General features: G+C 37.3%; 1 protein-coding gene across 6 annotated transcripts in view; it reads right to left on the bottom strand.

Moving 5' to 3' along the window:
* The window catches only part of piezo2b (piezo-type mechanosensitive ion channel component 2b), a 251114-nt gene that overhangs the window by 24794 nt on the left and 207508 nt on the right, over nucleotides 1–18812 (bottom strand). For all 6 annotated transcript variants that reach the window (XM_021468270.3, XM_021468277.3, XM_021468271.3 and 3 more), the window contains 4 exons: nucleotides 15914–16636; nucleotides 12988–13246; nucleotides 8644–8826; nucleotides 1089–1371 (listed from right to left, as the gene is read on the bottom strand). In XM_021468270.3, coding sequence (XP_021323945.2) covers nucleotides 1089–1371; nucleotides 8644–8826; nucleotides 12988–13246; nucleotides 15914–16636 — 1448 coding nt within the window. The remainder of the gene's footprint in view (nucleotides 1–1088; nucleotides 1372–8643; nucleotides 8827–12987; nucleotides 13247–15913; nucleotides 16637–18812) is intronic.

Raw genomic sequence — 18812 nt, 5'->3', positions numbered from 1 at the left:
AACTAAACTAAACTAAACTAAACTAAACTAAACAAAACACAACTCAACTCAACTCAACTCAACTCAACTCAACCTAAACTAAACTAAACTAAACTAAACAACACAACACAACACAACTCAACTCAACTCAACCTAAACTAAACTAAACTAAACTAAACTAAACTAAACTAAACTAAACTAAACTAAACTAAACTAAACTACCTCAACTCAACTCAACTCAACTAACCTAAACTAAACTCAACACAACTCAACTCAACTCAACTCAACTCAACTCAACTAAACACAACTCAACACAACACAACACAAATCATATCAACAACTAAACTTAACACAACACAACTCAGCTCAAGCTAAACTAAACTAAACTAAACTAAGGTAAACTAAACTAAACTAAACTTAACACAACTCAACGTAACCTAAACTAAACTCAATTCAACTCAACCTAAACTAAACTAAACTAAACTAAACTAAACTAAACTAAACTAAACTAAACTAAACTAAACTAAACTAAACTAAACTAAACTAAACTAAACTAAACTAAACTAAACTAAACTAAACTCAACATAAACTCAACTAAACTAAACTCAACTCAACTCAACTAAACTAAACTAAACTAAACTAAACTAAACTAAACTAAACTAAACTAAACTAAACTAAACTAAACTAAACTAAACTAAACCAAAGTCACTTTAAGGCAAGTAGAAAGCATTCTGTTTGAATGGGGGAAACCAAATCTCTCCAAAAATTTCTCCAAATCTACTTACCAAGCTTACAATTAAATTCCATATTACGAATAACCAATAAAATTAAACAACAACTGGCTATTTAGTTTATTTTCTAAATTTTCATATCACACCAAATCTGCAGAAACTCGCATCTGGTTCAAGCTCCTCCCCCGGAGAATTGTCATTCTATAGCAATCGCTGTACTGGCTCCTGTACTAGAAGGCGGGGCTTCATTCGCCATATTTACAGTTACACATTTCCCCATTCAAAAGTATATGAGAGACATGTCTTGTGCATTCTATAGTCTTTGACTCAACTAAACTAAACTCAACTAAAATGTTTTGGGATTTCAGAGGTTCTCACCGCGTTTGGAGCGTGCAGAGGATCTGTGGGAGAAGTGTGATCCGCTGGTGCTCTGTCTGCGCAGGTACGGCCGCTGCTCTGGATAACGCATCTGTATGTGAACCTGCGATGAGTCCACAGACATTCCCAGATTCATAGACTTGAGTGAATACGCCGGAGAACTCTTCCTGTCTTCATCAGGTGACATGACCACCGACAGCTTCCCGTCATCCACAGACTCCTGACGAGGACACTCATCCTTACGGGGCACTTTGGGGTCGTCCTCGTCCCAGAGACCATGACACTGAGATCAAGAGACACACAGAGAGAGAGAGAGACTAGTCGGAAACATTCTTACAAATACATGCATGAACGAACAGTTGTCTACTGCATTTTGTTTTATTATCATTATTATTATTATTATTATTAATGGGGCGGCACGGTGGGTCAGTGGTTAACACTGTCACCTCACAGCAAGAAGGTCGCTGGTTCGAGACCTGGCTGGGTCAGTTGGCATTTCTATGTGGAGTTTGCATGTTCCGGTTTCCCCCACAGTCCAAACACATGCGCTATAGGGGAATTGAATAAACTAAATTGGCCATAGTGTATGAGTGTGAATGAGAGTGATGGATGTTTCCCAGTACAGGGTTGAAGCTGGAAGGTTATCCGCTTTGTAAAACATTTGCTGGATAAGTTAGCAGTTCATTCTGCTGTGGCAACCCCTGATGAATAAAGGGACTAAGCCGAAGGAAAATGAATGAATGCATATTATTAATAATATTTATACAGTTAAAGTAAGACTTGTTAGCCCTCCAGTATATTTTCTACCAATTTCTGTTAAATGGAGAGAAGATTTATTTAAATAATTTTGACCTTAAAATGGTTAAAACAGTGTTTATTCTAGCTGAAAAAAACAAATAAGACTTTCTGTAGAAGAAAAAATATTATATGAAATACTGTGAAAAATGTCTTGCTCTGTTAAACAACATTTGGGAAATATATGAAAACATCACAGGAGGGCTACTAATTCTGACTTCAACTGTATATATTTTTCTTTTATTTCATTTTTTATTAATAATATTAGAGTTTGTGTATCAAATTTCTAATTGTGTGTGTGTGTGTTTTGTGTATGTATATATGCATGATATAATCACTTTTATTCAGTGTGTAATTACTACTTCATTCACTGTTTATGTAATCTGCAATGTTTTGGCAGTATTTGACAAGCCACAACAATAAAGCCCTTTGAATTAAACTGAATTGCCAGAAAGATATTTTTAGATTTTTATTTTTAGAATTCTACTTTTATTTTATACCACACTCACAGAAATAACACTGGGGTCACTGGGGTGGTACCTTTTCAAAAGGTACAAATTTGTAACTAAAAGGTCCATATTAATACCTGCAACTCTGCAACTCCCACATGGTCACCCACTGAAGCTAAGCAGGGCTGCGCCTGGTCAGTACCTGGATGGGAGACCACATGGAAAAGCTAGGTTGCTGCCGGAAGTGGTGTTAGTGAGGCCAGCAGGGAGCGCTCAATGGGGTCTGTGTGGGTCCTAATACCCCATTATAGTGACGGGGACTCTATACTGTTCAGTTAGTGCTGTCTTCCGGATGAGACGTTAAACAGAGGTCCTGACTCTCTGTGGTCATTAAAAATCCCAGGATGTCCTTCATAAAAAGAGTAGGGGTTTAACCCTGGCATCCTGGCCAAATCTGCCTACTGGCCTCTGTCTATCATGGCCTCCTAACCATCCCCATATCATAATTGGCTTCATCACTCTGTCTCCTCTCCACCAATCAGGTCTGTGGTGTGCGGTCTGGCCCAAAATGGCTACCGACGCATCATCCAGGTGGATAAGGCACACTGATAGTGGATAAGGAGATTCCTCCCTATGTGTAAAGCGTTTTGAGTACCCAGAAAAGTGCTATATAAATGTAAGTAATTATTTTCTCAAGGGTACATTAGTACCTAAAAAGTACAAAAGTGTTCCTCTTAAAAGTTTTAGGTACTAATATATACTTTCGAGGTACCAATATGTACCCTTTAAGTACAAACGTGTACCTTTTGAAAAGGTACCACCCCAGTGACAGCTCGCGTACCTTTATTTCTGAGAGTGCATTAAAAAAATGTTTAACAAATGTACTGTAACGGATGACGCTGGACAATGGACGTGAGGATCCACATGCAGTTTTTTATGAGATTCGTGAGGCAGGCAATGGTCAAACGCAGGAGCAAACGGGTACATACAGGTAATCCAAAAGGCGAAGTCAGGTAACAGGCAAGTGGTCAGTACAAGCGGCAAGAATCATTTATTCATTCATTAATTTTCTTGTCGGCTTAGTCCCTTTATTAATCCGGGGTCACCACAGCGGAATGAACCGCCAACTTATCCAGCAAGTTTTTACGCAGCGGATGCCCTTCCAGCCGCAACCCATCTCTGGGAAAGCGGCAAAGAATCAATGACGAGAAAACAAGGCAAGAATCAAACATAGAAAGACTAGACAGGATTATGCTTCGTGGTGTTACAGATTAACAAGACTCAGCAAACTGTGTGAATGTGATCAGTGTATATAGTCTATGTGATCAGTCTTTGATCAGCTCCCAGGTGTGTGTGTGTAATCATTGGTGATTCCGGAACAGGTGTGTGTTTGAGGTGCATGGTGGGAAATGTAGTTCATAAAGTGACAGAATTGTAGTCCGGGTGAAGGTCTGCAAGCCTGGATTGCTGGTGATCGTGACATACATTTCACTCAGCACATTTAGCAAAAATGAATTCTCTGTCTTTAACAGAGCATCGCATTTTCTCGCAATTCCACACATTTTCTAATTTTTCTTTCAGCAAATTTTTATTCATTAATTCATTTTCCTTCGGCGTAGTCTCTTATTTATCATGGGTCGCCACTGTAGGATGAATAACCAACTATGCCAGCATATGTTTTATGCAGAGGACGTCCTTCCAGCCGCAACCCAGTACTGGGAAACACCCACACACTCTCACATTCACATACACTATGGCCAATTTAGTTTATCCAATTCCCCTATAGCGCATATGTTTGGACTGTGGGGGAAACCGGAGCACTCGGAGGAAACCCACACCAACACGGGGAAAACATCCACACAGAAATGCCATCTGACCCAGCTAGGGCTCGAATCAGTGATCGTCTTGCTGTAAGGCCACAGTGCTAACCACTGAGCCACCATGCTGCCACATTTTATAAAACATTAGATCCAAAAATTAAATCAACTTAAGAAAATATAACCTTTAAATAAACGTAAATCTAAGCATCCACAAAAAACACCTTTAAGCCTTTCACAATATACAAAACAGTAAAAAATGGGGAGAGTGAGAGAGAGAGAGAGAGAGAGAAACTGCTTTTATTAGTTTACACTTTTTCTTTACCCGAGACTCATTTATTGCCTGCCTAATCCAAGTTGTAAAGTAAATAAAAGGCACCATAAATACCATAAAAACTGATGTAGCATCACATTAAGTAATAAAAGCAGAAACCCCATCTAAAATCCCATCTTTAGATTAGGTTTGTTAAATAAATATACCATCACTTGAGGATTTGGACATGCTTGACTGCATTTGTGTTTATTATGATCCAATTATGCTCCTTTTACAAGCCGTAATATAAGTGTCAAGTGTTTCCTGAATGTGTCTGAAGTTTCAGATCACCAATCGTTTATAATAACATGTTCTAAATCAGGGGTGGCCAAACTTTTTCCAACCCAGGCTCATTCTTAAAACGTACTGCTATATACATTTGTGGAGAACACAGCAGGTACTTTTTTTGCAGTTTTTGTTTTCGCAAATCCACCAGAGGACGGTGTGTACACTTTTTGAGATCTCAAATTTCTCTCGTGAGTGACATTTGCGCCTGCTCTTCTTGCGTAAATCCACCAGAGGCCGCTGTTGACTGACTGACTGACCAATCGACTGAACCACCCTCCTCCTTTTCTAAACCCAACCAATAGTGTTTCAAAAAGCACTGCTTAACCTGCTCACCCTCTTCCCTTAACCCAACCAACAGTTTTTAAAAGCAATCCAGAAAAAGAAAAGCCCTCGTCAGATTTTTTTTTACCACATTTTCAGATGTTACCACATTCTCAGCCTGTTAATTACTTGTTTATTTTATTTTTTGGCTTTTGTTTTTGTCTTGCCAGCTTTCTGGAATCGTTCTTCGCAAACCCCATTGTTGTCTCAAACCCCAAAGAGTCAAACTCCATCTGTGTCTCAAGTTCGCTGGCGTACATGGCGAGCTACTGGACAAGCTGGTAAAAGCAGGAAAGTTGTCCATATGGAGGTAAGCGGTCAGCTGGTAAACATGAAAAGGAATGGCGTCATACTGCCCCACAGCCACAGTTTTTAGGGTGGACCAGATAGAGTCAATAAGAAGCTGCGAATAAGAAGCTGGATTCAGCCTCGTCCCTCCTTATAACAAACACAACAGCAGTCTGGTAGTGATTGCGCTGCTTTTTTCGAGGTTAATTATTGTGATTTTGTAACGGTCGCTTGATGTTTGATATGCATTGTGTATAAATGTCCCCTTTAAGAGGACTTCTTCTGTGGTTGTTTTACCTTTGAGATGTAAGCAAGCATGTATGGGAGCTCAGTTCAGTTCTGGCGAGCTCTGAGAAGTGCGTGATGGTCGCTCTACTGCTGTATCAGTCTTTTATTTCAATAATGTTACATTTTATTTTGCGACGAATGTTTGAGTGTCTTTTTCTTTTCCTTTTGCCTGCTCATTTTCGTTGACTGGCATGTACCGGTACGTAGTCGACAGCACTTGGGAGAAACGCATAAAGGGCCAATGGGAAGAGTGAAATAGTTTGTCTCCTTTTTTTATTCTTTAAAGTCTCTGGGTAAATGCTGGGACACCTGGTATCCGTCACAATACCGATGGCAACAGAAAAATACTGTAGACTGTAATAGACTGTAGGGAGATATCTCTAGACTGATGGAATTTCATGTCACGTTCAGCCTTATAATCTTAAAATGTGAGCAAAATCAGATGTTTTGTCATCACATTACGCTATAGAAAATCATTCAACACTAGCTGTAAAGTGACGTTGGGGAATTAGTAACGGCTTCTGCTGGGATAAAAGATTATGCCGTCGAACTGTTGTATAAACGCAATATTATACTCATAGCAGTGCGATATGGCTGTATATCAGCACTAGTGGAACGCAACGCACGTCTCCCACCAGTGCTGATATACAGCCATATTGCACTGCTACTCGTGTGATATTGCTCATATATATATATATATATATATATATATATATATATATATATATAATCACTTTATTATTGTTAATTTCACTATAGCATTTATTTCTATACCATTAACTCTTTGACTGCCGGCTCTACCAAATGGTTGACTATGTTTGACTGTGTTAAATAATGACTGTTAAAGAAATATAAAGAATGAATAACATGTTTTTTTAAATAACAGTTTACACACACAGCATTGTTGGTTTACAAAAAAAAAAAAAAAAAAATCAGACAAACATAATCCTGTTGCACTTGAAAAAAGCAAGAAAAACAAAACATGTTAAATGAGAATCTGAAAATATTTTATGGCATACTTAAAAAAATAAAGGTGATTTAGTATTCAAAAATGTTTTATTTTGAATATTTTTTAAATAAATTGCTCTTACACCTAATATTTTTAGATTTTTCATAGTATATGTATTAATTGCGATACTTGCATTGGGTGAGTTAACTAGCGACAATAGGAGTTAAAAAATGCAATCCAAACATTTTTTTTGGTGGGGTAGTTAAAGGGTTAATAATATACTAGTATATATACTATTAAATAAAATAAAAAAATATTTCAATATATACACATTACTTATTTTATTATGATTTTTTTTTGCAAAAAAATGTAAGGTTTTTTGTTTTGATTTAAAATGATATATTATTACAAAAATAAAAAAAAGCTTCAGTATGTCATTTTTCACAGCATTAAGCTAATATTATTAAAAACAATAAAAAAAAAAAACTGCAAAATAAACAACAATTTGAATATAGAGAATCATATTTTTAAATCATCCATTTTTAATGACTTTTTTCATTATATTGTAATAATCTTTAAATCTATTACGCATATTATTATTATTATTATTTGATAAATATTTAATTTATTTAACTAAGTATTTTTAACTAAATGTATTAGTTTGACTGTAGAAGTAAATCCAGTAACTAAATATTCCTATCGGAAAATGTTGTCAGTGAACAATAATATTTATAAAGATATAATTATAAAATCTATAATCCTCATCACTCCAGATCTCAGATGTTTTGTTTTATTATGATGTTTCTAAGTACCAGGTGAAAAGCACAATGTCACTCTGGAGCTTTTTACTTGTGTTTGATTTCATGAAATAATCTGAAACCTGGAGAGGACAGAAACCTCAAACATTAGGAATTGATTTTAAAATGCATTTGATGGTTTTCAAAGCTCTCAGCAGGCTCTCCTATAGGTTTCAGAAAGATTGAATTATGTTTCCAGTCAAACCTCGACATCCTCTGAGCTGCTAAACATCTCAAAACTATAGCAGAAAAGGAGAGAAGCAGGAGGGGTTTATTTCTGCCATTCCCAAAGATCAAATATAAAACAAACTATATAAAAACCCTGACAAAATATACTTAAAGGTCAGGTTTATATATATATATATATATATATATATATATATATATATATATATATATACACACACACACACACACACACACACACACACACACACACACACACACACACACACACACACACACACACACACACACAAGAGAGAAGGTATTTGTTACAATCACCAGCAATCTAATCCTGGTAGATCACTGGTAAACACACAGATCGATATAGAACTACAAATCCGCCGGTATATGGACTACAAGTTCAGTCATGCACCGCTCACACGCACTTGTTCCGGATTACACTGATTGCACACATACGCAGCCAGGGGATTGTTACTGACTGATTACAAGGACTTTATAAACAGCACACACACTTCAGTGCTGAGTCTTGTTTAACTGTGTGAGACGTTTAGGGTGCTTTCACACCTGTGAATCGATTCAGTTGTTCCGAAACAGAGATTACAAATGTTACATTGTTGCTCTTTGCTCTTGGTGCGAAAGGGCATCCACTGAGTAAAACTTATGGTGGAATAGTTGGCGGTGATGAATGTCTGATAAATAAGTAACTAATCCAAAAGGAGAATGAATGAATGAATGAAAAACCTTCATCATTGACTTTAGAGCAGCTTTTAGTTGGTGAATGGCGTGGTCTATTTCAGTTCCCTAAAAATAACAATGCACCTTAACACATCTTCTTTTCAGACAAGCACAACCACAAGCACAGAAATGAGTGCATATGCACTTCCTATTAAAACAACGTAGCAAAAACATCAAAATGATACTTGTGCAGGGCTGAAACAAGCAAAAAACACTCCCAACTCAAAGTATTCGATTAACTCTTCAGCTTTACAGTATGAGTTCTGCTTGCTTAACTGCCACAAGCTTGATTCTAACACAGTAAGTTAACACAGTAAGCGTGTAAGAACCTTTAGTATGGATCTGTGGAAGAAGAGCGCCAGCAGCTGGACCAGGTCGTAGTGCACGTATCCGTCTTTCTTCTCTGTGCCCAGGATGTTGGGCGGGTGGTATGGCTTGCCCTTGTTCACCTCCAGGTTCTGATTGAAAGGGAAAAAGCTGAACTGGAAGAAGTATTTGATGACGATGGTGACCTGCAGGAAACAAAAACACGTTTATTAATTTTTTGGAAATCTACCAGATGCAGTCTTTTGTTAACTGAATGTACAAGGCTTCCCTCAAAGATATAGTATTGACTAAAGCAAACCATAAAGTTAAACTATTTTGTTATTTGAAATAGTAACAAGATTAAAAGGAAGTAATTAAGCACATTGAAAGTACTTTTGCCATCAAAATGATAAAATAATCAGGATTTTTTTAATAAATGGTAATTTTATATACACTACCTGACAAAAGTCTTGTTGCCTATCCAAGTTTTAGGAACAACAAATAATAACTCGACTTCTAGTTGATCATTTGGTATCAGAAGTGGCTTATATGAAAGGCAAAGGCCTCTAGATAACGCTTATTTTACCACAATAAAATAAGATCATGTCTTGATTTTAAATGACTTCATTAGGACAGTAAGGTCTGACTTTGCTTAGACAAAAGTCTTGTGACTGAACAGAAATAATGTCCAGTATAGAATATAAACTCATGCTGCAGTGGAGACAGAATGAATATTGTGTCTGACTCCATCATGAGCTTGGCCAATCCTGGAGCACCTTAACCTTCATTGCTTGCATGAGCTTTGATGTGGAGGCTGAAGTATGAGGAGCGCTATCCTGCTGGAGAATTTGCCCTCTCCTGTGGTTTGTAATGTAATGGGGAGCACAAATGTCTTGATACCTCAGGCTGTTGATGTTGCCATCCACTCTGCAGATCTCTTGTACGCCCCCATACTGAATGTAACCCCAAACCATGATGTCTCCTTCATCAAACTTGACTCATTTCTGTGAGAATCTTGGGTCCATGCATGTTCCAGTAGGATTTCTGCAGTATTTGTGATGATTGGGATGCAGCTCAACAGATGATTCATCAGAGAAATCGACCTGCTGCCACTTTTCCAAATGATCAACCAGAAGACAAGTCAATCTGGCGTAGCGCAGATACTAAACAAAAGTGAGGATCCAGATGCAGCCAACAAATATTTATTTAAACAAACCTAACAAACTTAACAACGAATGAAAAATGCAGACATTATTGGAGTGACTTAAAACTGATGGCAGTGAAGGGTGAACAGAACAGGGTATAAATACACAAGGCAACAGTTAACCAAACAAGCTGACAAGGGGGTGGAGACAATAAACCTAAAGATTACCAAGATAATAAGAGTAAAACTAAGATGACAGGAAGTGACGAGAAAACACTAAACTGAAATATACATAGACAGAAACCCGGATGTTAAAGCATGCAATCTAAACAGGATTTCCCCCAGGGTGCGAATTATACATTGACGATTGTGGGGTTTAACAAGTTGTTTAAAGCTTCAGTGAATCAAATGTATGTATTTATTCAAACGACATCTACTTTATTAATAAAGTACACTAAATTTTTCAGTATTTTGTGCGATATTTAGTGTATTCTTCTGACCTACAGTATCCTCTGATTAGCTATTTGAGAGGTTACTGTAAAGCAAACTATACAAACCATGTGTCTAATTTGACTGTACTTTTAGGTTATATGTAGAAATAAACAGCTATTTTACAAGAAAAGTGTCTTGTGAACACTTACCATGTCCATCAGTGCGCTAGATCTGCCGCTTTCAGACTTTTTTCTAGCATAGACTGATTTGCATTCACAATAGTATGACTCGTTATATGGAGAAACTACAATGTGTTTATATTCGGTCCCACTTTATATTAAGTGGCCTTAACTAATATGTACCTACACAGGAATTAATAGTTTGTACTTATTGTGTAAATACATGTATTTACTCTGTACTTATGCTTGATTAAATACATGTATGTAATAACATCTGTAATTAACTTTTGTAATTACATTGGTAAATACACTGTTGACCATCCCTTACACCTTAACCCACCCTTAAACCTACCCATACCACTAAACCTGTTCATAATATAATCCCTATCCCAACTCAAAAGCACCACAAGTGTTCTCAAATACATTATAAACACAGTAAGTACATTGTATTTTTTTATGTAAGTACATAGTAGTTAAGTACACTTTATATAAAGTGGGACCTTGTATTTATACAATTTTTCAATAGAGTCTGGCTGCAGATTTGCACTTGCACCTCCAGGCTTGCACACTTGGACTTGCACACTCAGGCAACCGCGCTTCCTCTGCAAGTGACATCATTTACAATTGCCACCTGTGGCCACTTGTATGAAAGTCCTTCGGTAGTTGAACTTAAGGGTGTCCCTGAGGCGGAAAAATCTCTCTGAGGTAACGGATTTCATTAAGATTGTTGCAGCAAACTTCTTATCTGTCACCAGGGCTTGACATTAACTTTTTTTTATCTCCAGCCACTGTAGCTAGTAGATTTTCAACAATACTAGCCACTCGCCATTTTCACTAGCCACACTTTTCTTGTTGGGAAAATATATTTCATATGCATAAATTTGACTTTGGCATGCTGAAATGACTTGGTATAGGTTTAACTTCTTGTATGTGTTGTGTATTAGCTTGCTCAGTGTGCATGAGCGAATGGTTTGTGTCGCAATGCAATCAGTTTTCATTTCACTAGACTTTTAAGGGCTCAATATTAAGGATTTACCAAATTTATCTCTGATCACACCAAATAAGTATTTCTTCTCAATTTTTAATGTGTAAAAACAAGGAAAATATAGCGTTATAGGTGCACAAAAACAATTCAACAAAACTTTTCTTTAAAAAACATTACATTTAAAAAATTATTATTGTCATGTATCTAAAAGATGCACAGCAATCAGTCCTGGCTAAAAGTCCCATATCAGCAGTTAACTACACATAAACAAGCAGTAATCCCCATTAAAGCGATGTTATTGTAAAATAAAATATAATTAAACAATTTTAACAAAAATAACTGTAAGCGAATTAAAGCAGATGAAACATACTGTGTTTGATAATGAAAGGATGTTTACGTGCACACGGTTAATCTAGGCCTTTTAATAATCTGTTCAAAGTATAATTAAAATGAAAGCAGTGACCACTACTGCTTACAAAACAATATGTATGTTTTTTTTATCTTGAGCTCTGGAAAGCAGCTGGACTGTCTGTGGATGAACGATCATCGCTCTTTGTCCAGTCTATTTTAAAGGGAACCAGTTGCGCTTCCTTTAGGCATTGTTGTTTGTGCAAGTAAACGGGAGCGTGTGCGCTTTTTTACAGTCGCACGCATAGGTGATATGATGTGATCATCCTCTCGTTCGGTATTTACTTTCTTTTTCGGTATTTACTTACTTTCTTCCTAATCTGCAATTGCCTCTCTGGATATACCACTAACTGTACTCCAAAAAATAAAAAATAAATAAAAAAATTACCAATGCTTTCCTTCTTAGACTTTACAGACCTGAAACTTGCCTACAGCGCTTATTCATTGTTGCTCTCATAGTTGTGTAAATTGCTTCCTCGTCCTCATTTGTAAGTCGCTTTGGATAAAATTGTCTGCTAAATGGCTAAATGTAAATGTAAACGACTAAAAACTCAACTATTTAGTCTCCACTTCACTGCTGCTTCTTGATTCTAAGATCACATTTGCCCGAATATTGGGCCATGCTTATTGTCGAACCCTGGAGATTTCCAACCAGCCAAAGTGGCTAGTGGAGGTGTCTGTCTAACCCGCCAGAGCTGAAATCTACCCGCATTTGGCGGGTTGGCGGGTGTTAATGTAAAGCCCTGTCTGTCACCCTTACTCAAGTGCCTTTTTTTAAGGGTTTCACTGTAGTTTCTGGCAACATCCGGGCAAAGAGCTTAGAATGACCTAGAAGCAACACTCAATAGAACGTCCCATTGCCACAGCAGCGCCGTGCAACGGCCCCAGATTAAGGATCTTATTGCTGTCGTGATGGCAAGCAGCTGCTTTGTTTTTTATTTATTTATTTAAAAAGTGCATTAAAGCTAACCCTAACCTAACAGTCTACTGATAATCTAATGAGAATTAGTTGGCATGTAGATGCAATGTAGCTTAAATTCAACAAACGGACCATCAAAATAAAGTGTGACCAATATTTCTCACAATTCAGAGGACTGACTCCCCATACATGTTGTTTTGACATCCTTCAGGGGGGGATCAATCATTAAGTAAAGGGGGGTCAATCCCTCCCAAACCCCCCTTTAATTCGCACCCTGATTTCCCCAAGAGCATTTCTGACCTCAGTGTAGACGATGGCGGTCATCCAGAACCTCTTGCTGGGTCGTGGAACAGACAGCATGGCCCACAGGAAGATGAGGATGGGCAGCACCAGCGTGGCCATGGAGGCGGAGATCATGTGGTTGAGGATGATGACCAAATAACACACCATTTCCGAGTGAGCCACCAGCAGGTTGTAGAGAGCGTAACACAACTGGAGACCCAGCGGCTGAGACTTATAGAAGCGATCTGAGCTGTCCAGCATCTCATCGTAGAACATTCTGGAAAAAAAACACATATTAACACTGGTGAATGAGCAAGTTTCTGCTGACGTCTGACGTCAGACTTGAATGAATGGCAGAAGAAAGTCGTTCTTTATACAAAAGGGTTTTTAATACTCTCTGTGTTTGATTTTGTTTGTTATGTACACGATTATGCCGTCAAACTTTTGTTTGAACGCAATATCATACGAGTAGCAGTGAGATACGGCTGTATATAGTAACTGGTGGGACACTAAAGCCTGGTTTATACTCGACGCATCCGCTTGTTCGCTTGAGTGCGCGCGGCGAATGTGACGTCGTCGCGGAGTTTGCGGAGGTTCGCTTTGGGTGTGCGCAGCATTTTTTGAGACTCGAGCGAAGAGTGCGTGCGGCGCCGCAACTGATTTGAGTTGAATATGAAACACTCTAAAGAGATTTTGTCTGAAACAGTACAACAGTACACACATCTTTATGACCCGTGATCAGAGAGATTACCAGATAATCAATAATTATTGGCTAGAAATTGCAACAGCCATGGGAAAGGAGAACGTTTTTGTTAAAAGGTTTGAAAAAACCTGAAGAATAAGTTTATTAAAACCAAGAGAGGCCATGGCAAAATGTACACAATTACAGCCTATGTTTTTCCACCAGTCATATGTTTTGCACTGATGTATTTTGTTTAATTTTGTATTTAAAACAATTTAATATTTACAAAACTATAATGGAGTCACAAAATTATTTTCGATAACTGGAAAGGAACACAATATACTGATGGCCTGTTTCTCTGAGCTTTATTGGTGATAATGATATGTAATGTTGGGCCATCATTGCCTTTTCAGCATAAGTATAGGACAGAAACTAGCCAGACAATAATGTGTGAATTGTGGAGTGGACTAAATCTAAAAAAAACATAGGTATTTTTTTCAACCCAGGCTCATTGTGGAAACGTAGTTCCGCGGAGGTTTCTGGAGACCGCGGAATACGTCCCGGCAGGTACGTACGGCTGCAGTTTTTGTTTTTGCGAATCCGCGAGAGGCCGCTGTTGTGCGCTTTTTCGCATCTCAGACGCCTCTCGCGAGTGCAGTTCGCGCCCGCGCTGTTCTTGCGTGAACCCACCAAAGGCCGCTGTCTGACTGACCGGATGATTGTCTGCGCAACCGGCCAATCGGCCGACCCGCCCTCCTCCTTCCCTCAACCCAACCAATTTTACTGATTGACCCGCCCGTCCGCTCGCATCCCTAAACCCGAGCAACAATTTACAAAAGCCGTCCAAAAAAGAAAAGCCCTTATTTTTGTTTTTTTCTACCGCATTTTCGGATTTCACCGCGTTCTCACCCTGTGACGAAACTCGTTCACTTAATTTTTGGGATTCTGTTTTAGTCTTACCTGATTGCTGGAACCGCTCTTCCTCGGACTCGAAACCGATCACCGTGGTCAACTCCTCTCCGCATCTCGAGCCTGCCGATGTACACGGTGAGCTGAGTGGACAAACGGGTTGCAGCGGGGAAGCCCTCCACAAGGAGGTAAGCGGTCGGCCGGCCGGCCGGCAAGCGCAAAAGGGAACAGCGTCACATCACCCCGTAGCGTTCGCTTGAAAAATAAATGCAGCCGTACCTCCAGGGACGTATTCCGCTGTCTCCAGAAACGTCCGCGGGACTACGTTTTCAGAATGAGCTTGGCTTGTATTTTTTAATAAGTGTGCTTTTTTTGCTTTTATTTTTGCGATAATAAAACGTTTATTTGTAGAGCAACTCATATTCTGTTGACATTAATATTGTAATAAATTGTAATGGGTATAATAGCTATATGAGATATGAACAAAAGAAAGGGATGACCAATAACTTTTTGCTAGAAATAGCAACAGCAGTGAGAAAGGAGGAAAGTTTATGTTAAAAAGTTTGGAAAAACCTCTGGCCATGACAAAAGTGGAGAGGTACACAATTACTGAATATGTTTTTCCACCAGTATAGGTTTTACACTGATGTATATATTTGTGGATCAGACTAAATGTAAAAAAACATCATTATTTTTTATAAAGTGTACTTTTTTTGCTTTTATTCTTGCTATAATTAAATATATATTTGTAGAGCAACTCATGTTCTCTTGTGATTCATTTTGTAATAAACTTTAAATGGTAAAACTGTCCGAGATATGAACAAAAGCAAGTGATGCATCAAAGTTAGATATTTAAAAAATCTTGAATGGTTATAAAAATGCTTAAAACCATTAAAATAATATTTAAAACAATAAAAAAATAATAAGTTTAAAAATAATGAACGACATTATGATATGACGTACTTCCAGAAACTTTCTACTTCTCCGTTTATCCGTCTGATTTTAGGGTATGTTTCTTTTGACCGCCCCATGTTATTTTAAAAAATAAAACAACGACGAACGCGGCGAGTATAAAAGCCTCGGCCGTTTTGCGAGGTGCGCACACAGTCAGCGGAGGTGTGCGATGCGGCGCCAGGCGCGAGTATAATTCGCCCTTAAGACACTCGGCCTGCAGCCTCAAGCCAATGCACGCCTCCCACCAGTGCCGAGATACAGCCATATCACACTGCTACTCGTGTGATATTGCTCTCATATACTGTATATATACTAAAATACAAGTGAAAATACCACTATGATACGCTCTGAGTAAGCCAAAACTGAAATCAAGACAAAAACCTATATGAGATCACCCACTTGTTGAGCAGCAGTTCGCTGGCGGTCATGTCGGTGGTCATGGAGGGCAGCAGAGGGTCGTCCAGGTCAGATTTGCTGTCAGGCGTCATCAGCATCAGCCGTTTGTCGCTGTCACTGTCGTCCGAGCTCACAGACAGCCGGTCGAAGCTCACCGCTTTACTGTAGCTGGGCGGCACGTCAGCGTCAGACGTGTTGGGGGCGTCAGTGTCTGGTGTGAACAGTGGACCGCTCACCACGTTCTCCACTCCCGACCATTCACCTTCATCCTGCTGCATCTGCTCCCCACCTTCCCCATCACTTACACACTCCTCTGCTTCCTCTGGATCTACCAAGTCCCATTGCACTTCCTCACCCACTTCCTCTTCCTTTTCCGCTTCTACTTCCTTTTCCACCTTAGCTCCAATTTCCTTTTCTACTTCCTCTTCCATTTCCTTAACTACTTCCACCTCCTCTTCAACTTCCTCAGTCACTTCCCCAGTCAGCTGATCGCTCACAGGTAGTACATCCTCTTTCACTTCCTGTGTAACCAGATGGCTCACCGGTAACACTTCCTGTTTCCCCTGATCGCTTGTTTCCACTTCCTGCTCTTCTTCAGGTTTGTCTCTGAGTTCTGCTTCTTCTGTTTTCTGCTTGTGCTCCAGCTGTTCTCGCTCGTCTTCAGCCTCGTCGATAGTGTCGTTGGTTCCTTGCCGAGAAAACAGCGTGACGCACTGAGTAGCCTCACTGCAAACATGAGCACATAAAAAAACAACACCATTATTCCAGTCAGTAGCTATGTTTGTTGTCATATGGAGTCAATCTCGAGCCATATGTACGTGCAAAGTAAAATAAAGTCTTGCAAACAAAAAAAATAAAGTACTAAGCAAAAAAAAAAAAAAAAAAAGTATATATATATATATATATATATATATATATATATATATATATATATATATATATATATATATATATATATATATATAAAAATATTTTATTTATTTATTTTTTTTGATTTTTATTTTGACTTTTGATTTTTTTTTTTCTAATATTTCACAAATGATGTTTAACACAGCAAGGAAATTTTCACAGTATGTCTGATAATATTTTTTCTTCTGAAGAAAGTCTTATTTGTTTTATTTCAGCTAGAATAAAAGCAGTTTTGAATTTTTTAAAAACTAATTTTGGGACAAAATTATTAGCCCCTTTAAGCAATTTTTTTTCAATAGTTTACAGAACAAACCATCGCTATACAATAACTTGCCTAATTACCCTAATCCTGCCTAGTTCACCTTTTTAACCTAGTTAAGCCTTTAAATGTCACTTTAAGCTGTATAGAAATGTCTTAAAAATATCAAGTTAAATATTATTTACTGTCATTATGACAAAGATAAAATAAATCTTCCCTCCATTTAACAGAAATTGGAGAAAAAAATAAACAGGGAGGCTAATAAGTCAGGGGGGCTAATAATTCTGACTTCAACTATATATATATATAAATGCAAATCTCCAAACATTGCAAAGGGAAAATTAAGTTTTGAGAAATAAAAATGAAATTTCCAAACAAAAAGAACTGCAAAACAAAAAATAAAAACCACACAGAGTAAAAAACAAAACAAAAATATCTGCAATAATAATAATAATAAATAATAATAATAATAAAAACGATATATGTTTGCAAAACATTTTGTATAGCATTGCTTTAACAAAACCCGTCCAGTCAATTGCAATATTCATTTTAATTAGCTTTTTAATAACCTACCACCATACCTACAGGGCTGTAAACCCCCAAGTTCCCTTGACTCCGTCCCTTGTCAAATCAGGGCCACAAAGTGAAAAGCGCAAAAAACTTGCAAAACAGCACTGCAAACTCACGGTTGACTAAAAAGCTAATCAAAATGAGCATTGCAATTGACTGGACGGGTTTTTATAAAGGTAATGCTATACAAATGTTTTGCAAATATATTGTTTTTCTTGATTTTTATTTATTTATTTTTTTGTAGTTCTTTTTTCTTTTTTGTTAGCAAAAATTTTTTTTATTTCTCAAAAATAAATTTTTAATTTGCATTCTTTGGAGATTTGCTTTTATTTATTTGTTTATTTAATTATTTATTTTCGCTTAATACTTTATTTTTTGTTTGCAAAACTTTATTTTATTTTGCAAGTATAAATGGCCCTAGATTGACTCCATATTTCAGCTACTTTAGAGTACTGCATAAAAATGCTTTAATAACTTTTTTACTAGTAAGTAAATTATGCGCATAAACTACAATGGAAACCTATTTATGCATACAGTTGAAGTCAGAATTATGAGCCCCCCTGAATTATTAGTTCCTCTGTTTATTTTTTCCCCCAGTTTCTGTTTAACGGAGCAAAGATTTTTTTAACACCTTTCTAAACATATTACTTTTAGTAACTCATTTCTAATAATGGATTTCTTTTATCTTTGCCATGATGACAGTAAATAATATTTTCCCAAATATTTTTCAAGATACTTCTATACAGCTGACATTGTGACATTAGGCTTAACTACAAAGGTTTAACTAGGTTAATTAGGTTAACTATGCAGGTTAGGGTAATTAGGCAAGTTATTGTATAACGACGGTTTGTTCTGAAAAAAATATAGCTTAAAGGGGCTAATAATTTTGACCTTAAAATGGCTTTTAAAAAATTAAAAACTGCTTTTATTCTAGCTGAAATAAAACAAATAAGACTTTCTCCAGAAGAAAAAATATTATCAGACATACTGTGAAAATTTCCTTGCTCTGTTAAACATTAGTTGGAAAACATTTAAAAAAGAAAAAATAAATTCAAAGGGGGCCCATAATTCCTACTTCAACTGTAAATGGAAGTAAAACAACAACAACAATTTGGTTATTAGGGATATTTTTATGTTTGATAAAATGTTTAATAAAATAGTTTA

This window comes from Danio rerio, chromosome 2 (genome assembly GCF_049306965.1).
Source record: "Danio rerio strain Tuebingen ecotype United States chromosome 2, GRCz12tu, whole genome shotgun sequence".
Taxonomy (NCBI): domain Eukaryota; kingdom Metazoa; phylum Chordata; class Actinopteri; order Cypriniformes; family Danionidae; genus Danio; species Danio rerio.
The sequence above is the reverse complement of the archived record's forward strand: the minus strand, read 5'-3'. Positions and strand labels throughout refer to the sequence as shown.